Source organism: Gekko japonicus, unplaced genomic scaffold (assembly GCF_001447785.1).
Source record: "Gekko japonicus isolate JY-2015 unplaced genomic scaffold, Gekko_japonicus_V1.1 scaffold1888, whole genome shotgun sequence".
NCBI lineage: Eukaryota > Metazoa > Chordata > Lepidosauria > Squamata > Gekkonidae > Gekko > Gekko japonicus.
The window spans coordinates 208,407-214,532 of record NW_015165302.1 but is presented as its reverse complement, the minus strand read 5'-3'; the positions used below and the strand labels follow the sequence as shown (position 1 = coordinate 214,532).

Below are 6,126 nucleotides of genomic sequence, written 5' to 3'. Positions count from 1 at the left end.
TTTTACGCAGTCCGGTTGCCTGCTTGCTGAACGGCTTCCCTGCAGCAGCCCTGGGTCCCTCTCCCCTTCCCCTCCCTTTCGCCCCGCCAGGACTTTGTTGAAGTACCTGCCTCATCCTTCTCTTGGCGCAAAAGAGCAGTGGCTGTCAGGATCAGGCTGAATCCGGACAACTAGATGAAATTAAAATCAAAAAGGAGAAGGAGAGGGAGGATAGGGGGGGGGAGATCGACGTAGTGTGTTTTGTTTTAAGTCGGGCGAGTTGAGCAAGGGTTGGCTTTGGCAAAGAGAGAGAGAGAGAGAGAAGAAAAGGGAAAGGGGGGGAGGAAAGGAAAGGAAAAAGAAAAAGAGATAAGGCTTGTTTCTGCTGCTGCTGCTGCTGCTGTTGCGTGCTGGCGCTGGCGCTGCCCAGGTCGGGGCGGGCGGGCGCACTTTCGCCGGGACGTTCTAGGTGTCGCTGTTGTCCACCTTTGCGCCGCAGCCCGGAGTGTCCCGGGGAGCACGTGACCGGCGGGGAGGTAGCAGCTCAAGGCCATTTTCAAATCTCATTGGCTCAGCCGTCATGTGGTCGTGCGGAGGCATCCACAATTACACAGGGAATGTTTTCGTAGAGATGTCAGCCTACAAAGGAGACCATCTCTCTTCCTCAAATTCCTCCCCAAAATGTCCTTTCCCAACAGCTCTCCTGCCGCCAATACTTTTTTAGTCGACTCGCTGATCAGTGCCTGCAGGAGTGACAGTTTCTATTCCAACAGCGCCAGCATGTACATGCCTCCCAGCACAGACCTTGGGACTTACGGGATGCAAACCTGTGGACTGCTACCGTCTCTGGCCAAAAGGGAGGTGAACCATCAAAACATGGGTATGAATGTACATCCGTATATACCTCAAGTAGACAATTGGACAGACCCGAACAGGTCCTGCCGGCTAGAGCAACCTGTTACGCAGCAGGTCCCCACCTGCTCCTTCGCCACCAACATTAAGGAGGAGACGAACTGCTGCATGTACTCCGATAAGCGCTCCAAGCTGGTCTCCTCCTCCGAGGTCCCTTCCTACCAGAGGCTGGTCTCGGACTCCTGCCCCATCGAGAACCCCGAGGTCCCCGTCCCCGGCTACTTCAGGCTCAGCCAGACCTACGCCGCCGGGAAAGCCCAAGAGTACAATAACAGCCCCGAAACGAGCTCCACTGTCATGTTACAGTTAAACCCGCGCGGCGCCTCCAAGCCGCAGCTCGCCTCCCAACTTCCCCTGGAGAAGAAGATGAATGAGAACCCGGCCGGCGGCGGAGGAGGAGGAGGCGGAGGCGGCGGCGGAGGAGGAGGCGGCGGCGGCAACAGCCACCACCCGGACAACTCCTCCAAAGTGGCCCAAGTCGAGAGCCCCGAGCCCAAGTCCGCGCTCCAGGACGACAGGAGCTGCCTGGCCGAAGCCTCGGTCTCCAGCCCGGAAGCCCAGGAGAAGGAAAGCAAAGGTCGGTATGCCTCACGCAGCCAGGCACGAACTTGGGGGGGTGGGAGACCCTGGGGGGGGGAAGGAGGAGGACTGGGGCGCGCCGGTCTCCTCAGACCGCCTCAGGTCGTGCTTCAGCGCAGCCATGGTTGTTCAGGGAGGAAAGAGGGGGGTCTTCTCCTCTCTCCACCCCCACCCCTCTTTCCTCTGCCTGGCTGCTGCGGATGCTGGATTCCCCTTGGCTTCTCAGCAAAGGGGGCGGAGGGGTGGGATCTCTTGCCCCAGCAGTGAGGCCAAGCCCTCGCCCCCCGACTCTTCGAGGGGGACCCCCGTGCTCGGATCCTGCCCTAGAGGTTTCTCTTGGCTTTGGAACAGACCGCCTCCCTCAGTGCCTGAACAGCACCTTCCCCAAGGCTGTGGTGGTCGCACGGCAGCCGAGTCCCTCCAGGGTCACGCTGGGACCAGGTCTTTCCGCTGGATCTTCTCATCATCTGATTGCTAAACATAAATAGTCCAGATCAAGGTGCTTTAAAAAAAAAGTGGGGGGTGGTCGGATGGGATGCCGCAGAGCTGTACAAACTTTGAAGGAGATGGACCTTCAGAAATGGCCCTTTCTTTGCCAGCCCCTGCCGCCCAAGACGGTCAATAATATATCTGAGATAGCCTAGCTTTTGTCTCCAAGTGTCCACTATGATTGGGAGGTTGATTTTGTTTTGGTTTTTTAAATTTTGGTTTTAAACGAAGGGGCAGCATGTTGATTTCATTGTCCTTAAAGGAAGGGAGGGGGTGTCCAAGGAGTCCTTTGTAGTGGGGTAATGTAACATGGCAGAATAGCGAAAACGGGGTGGGTTGGGGGTGAATGGCCTGAGGACATTTCACCTTTGCAAAGCCTGCTATGAGCCTTAGATTGTTCTGTACACACGAAGCGGATGCGAAACAATTGCAGCCTTGCAGACAAACACTAAAATAAGCCTTAGGACAAAAATTTGCCCGTAATGTGAGGAGAATACAATATTCTCACGGGAAAACGGGGTGGGGAAATAGAATATGGTTCCTATTTGGTGGTGTTTTCGTTTTTCTTTTTTTATTTTCTTTTTTAAATATCCTGGCGTTACCTGGGGGCAAAAGGCCACCTGATTTTCTGGCTGTGTGTTTGATTGCGAGGGTGAGAGTCTCTGTCAAAATGCTGGTTTTCTCCACAGAGCCATTTTCTAAGTAAGGGGGCATCTATGGCGTGGGTCGGACTCGCTATAACGTGAGCACTGGCATATGGCAAGGAGAATATTGTTCCATCCATTGAGAACTAGCCTAGATGTGTATGTTGTCGTCTGTAGAATGTGTCAGATGACGCACACAAATGCTGTAGAAACAATCCCGAGGATGGCACGGAATGGTGCTGGCATTGTTTAATTCGAATCTGGGAGGAATATTCGTTTTTTGGGGGGCAAACCCCGCATTACTCCAGTTGTGCACACCTCCTTTAAGCAATGTTTAATACCCACAAGACACCATATCTGCCAGACACAATGGACATGGGTTCATGGCCAAGGGTACACTATAACAGACTGAGGTTATTTTTATTTCCCTTTCTTTCTATTTTGTTTTTTTCTTCCTTCCTTCCTTTCTTCTCCTTCGATTTTGCTAGAGGAAATCAAGTCTGATACTCCAACCAGCAATTGGTTAACAGCAAAGAGTGGGAGAAAGAAGAGATGCCCCTACACTAAGCATCAAACACTGGAATTAGAGAAAGAGTTCTTGTTCAATATGTATCTCACTCGAGAGCGCCGCCTAGAGATCAGTAAGAGCGTTAACCTCACTGATAGGCAGGTCAAGATATGGTTTCAGAACCGCAGAATGAAACTCAAGAAGATGAGCAGGGAGAACCGAATCCGAGAACTGACCGCTAATCTGACCTTCTCTTAAACCGTTCACCTGGGGGCTGACCACGAGTCGAGACACAAGCCCAGTTACCACCAGTTGTTATCCATGTAGGGAAGACTTGGGGGGGAGAGAAAACAAACAAACAAAAAACTACATCCCTTGGTACAATTCCATTTTTTTTTAACTTTCTGATAGAATGTGATTTTTTGTCATTCTTTCTAGTGCTTACAAGTGTCTATGTATGTTCCTACGACGAGTATATATGTATATATATAATTAAAAAAGGAAGTCTAGCACGTGTAATTTATTATTATTATTATTTTCTCATAGTAATGCAGGGTAAACGCTGATTGAACACGGTCATTTTGGTCTTAACTTATTGGACTTGTCGAACATCCAGAAAATGTGACTTTTTCATGTTGTTTTTTTTAAAAAAAATAAAACTAACCACGTGGTATTTATGTGGGGGGGGCGCTAGGACACGGGCCATGACATTTTGACGATATAAAATATTTTGGAATTATTATTTTTTTTAAGAAAAAAGGGGGGATCCTCGTGGGGGAGGGACAGGAATAAAGAAAGAAAGAAAGAAAGCACATTTTATGATGTTAACTCTCTTCTCCTTCCGTGTGCGTCCCATGTGTCCTTCGAGCGATGGAATCTTCCATTCTTCCTCGAGTGTATACGTTCTATTCCCCCCCCCCTTTCCCCTTGTGGTGCATACGTGGAAATCTTAGTCGTATAACAAGCAATATGTCTTCTTCGTTGTGCATGTCCTATTCGCATGTATAATGCAATAAACTCTGTAAAGTCATGAGGTTCCTTTGGTCTTTCGAGAAAACTAATCCACCCCACGACCAAGGTCGTACAGCTTGAAGGCCTCCGGTCCCTTTTTTTCTGTCCGAGGGTCTTTCGTGCCGGTCAGCGAAGTCCTGCATTTTGGAAGGCAAAAGAGGCCGATATGGTGCGCACCGACTATCTTGAATCCTTGTGAACTGTAAGGTCGGGAGAAAAGAGCCGAGAGTTGCGCATTAAAGGGCCTGAGAAGTTCCAAAAATGCTTGTAAAAGCCATATTACGACCTGACCCGGACGCCCTCGTCCTAGCCACTCGTAAAGGGTAAGCGAGTCGAGTCAAATAAAAAGACATAAAGCCGGCTTCAGGCCCCAAGCAGGTAATTCTGAGACTGCTTATCCAAATGATATGTAGACTCAAAGCAACCAACCAACCAAGAAAACAAACAAACCCATATCCATCATTGAGAAAAACCCACCCTGCGGACAGGAATTTTGGTCGCATTTGCGCTTTTGGCTTCTTTGAACACGTTCTCATAGTTTTGGAAAGGAAGGGAAACAGCCCGGGAGTGGCTTCTGAAAGCCTTGTGAAAAATCAAAGTAGATCTGACCCAGGCCTTCCCCGCTTTGTAACCCAGAAGAGACCCCGAGTCGCCCTGGAGGATCGTTAAGCTACGTCGAGGTCTCCTTCACCTTTTTCGGGTTTCTCCAGCCGCCTCTTTCGCCCCTGCCGTTCTGCTGTTGATTTCTGTTTTGTTTGTTCGAGGTTAGCACACATCAAGGACATGACGTTCACCAGTCCCTAACCCTTGTATTCCGGGGAGAGATTGGGGGGAGTGGGGGGGAGAAAAAGACCGGATGGCCAACCGCTACTTTCGGAGGCGAGAGGTGGGTGGGGTAGAGGGGGGGGGAAAGCGAGAGGGGGTGAAAATCCGGAGCAGAAACGGCGTTTAAAAGGAATTTGCAAATGAACGTGACTTCCCAAACTGAAGTCCAAATGCTGGGAAATCCCTTCAACCTTCAAACCAGGGGCTGGGAAGCGTAGAACGCCTCCCCGCCTCCTGCGCCGGGGAAGCCGGCCCCTACCCAAGAGCAAACGCCGCCGCTCGGCTTGGAGACCAGGAAATGGCCCAGGAAACTCGCTGGGAAATATTGGCTTTTCTTAATGACACCCAGGCAGTCCATAAAGGAACCGGTGACATCACATTCGAGGATACCCCCACCCCCCAATATTCTTGGAGAGATTGTGAGTTGTAAACGCGTGCTTTCCAGGAGGCCCTTCCGTAGACAGCCGAGTTGTGTGTACCTCTAATTCCTGTCTATGAGTCTTTGTGTGCGTGCACCTACACACCAGTCTTAGAAGCCTGTACAATATGTTTGATGTGCCTATGTAATCCTGTCTGTCTTTGCGCATGGGTTGAGCTGTGCGGGTGTGTGTGTGTGGGGGGGGGAAATGGATCCACGCCTTGTTTTTTTCGTACAGATTGCGAAGTGGACGTTGTCGCTTCTACATAAAACGGACTTCTTCGCCCATGTGTCCAATGTTCATCACTGAGTCGATTTTGGTTGTATTTTTTTTTAATGATGTTTCTCTGGGGAGGGGGGGGGAGGTGGCCCTAGGGCTGCGGTTCTGAACGATGCCTTCTGGAAGGGGGTGCTTCAGAAATCCAAGGGAAAAGCACACACACACGCACGCACACACGCACACACCCCAGCTCCGGATCTCTGTAATGAAGACGAGGGAGTGTGTGCAAATGTACTCAGGTATGTGAAGGCGGCTAGATCTTGCATCGGTACATGGATAAGGACACAGACATGAAAGATGCAAAGGGGTGGGCGTGAGGCTCCTCTGTGTAAAGCTCGCCGTGTGTTTCTAAACCGAGCCAGGGAGAGAAGCTTTCCAGGAAATTTCGGAGAGGAGCGTCCGGCAGTCACGAAATCGTTAGGGATTGCAGGTCTTTCTTTTTTAAGAGAGAAAATCAGGTCTGCTCTCTTTGCTGGGGGGG

The 6,126-nt window shown here is 50.6% G+C and overlaps 1 protein-coding gene across 3 annotated transcripts; it reads left to right on the top strand.

The window, feature by feature from the left end:
* Positions 1-660: 660 nt before the first annotated feature.
* Positions 661-3,405, top strand: HOXD10 (homeobox D10). 3 transcript variants are annotated; one of them, XM_015410418.1, is made up of 3 exons: positions 661-1,276; positions 1,343-1,468; positions 3,092-3,405. In XM_015410418.1, exons 1-3 carry the CDS (start codon positions 661-663, stop codon positions 3,367-3,369), a joined length of 1,020 nt encoding a protein of 339 aa, XP_015265904.1. In that variant the 3' UTR covers positions 3,370-3,405. The 3 variants fall into 3 exon arrangements, with proteins under 3 accessions (XP_015265904.1, XP_015265903.1, XP_015265902.1); XM_015410417.1 differs by having other exon boundaries at positions 661-1,282; positions 1,349-1,468; XM_015410416.1 differs by having other exon boundaries at positions 661-1,468.
* The last annotated feature ends 2,721 nt before the right edge of the window (positions 3,406-6,126 follow it).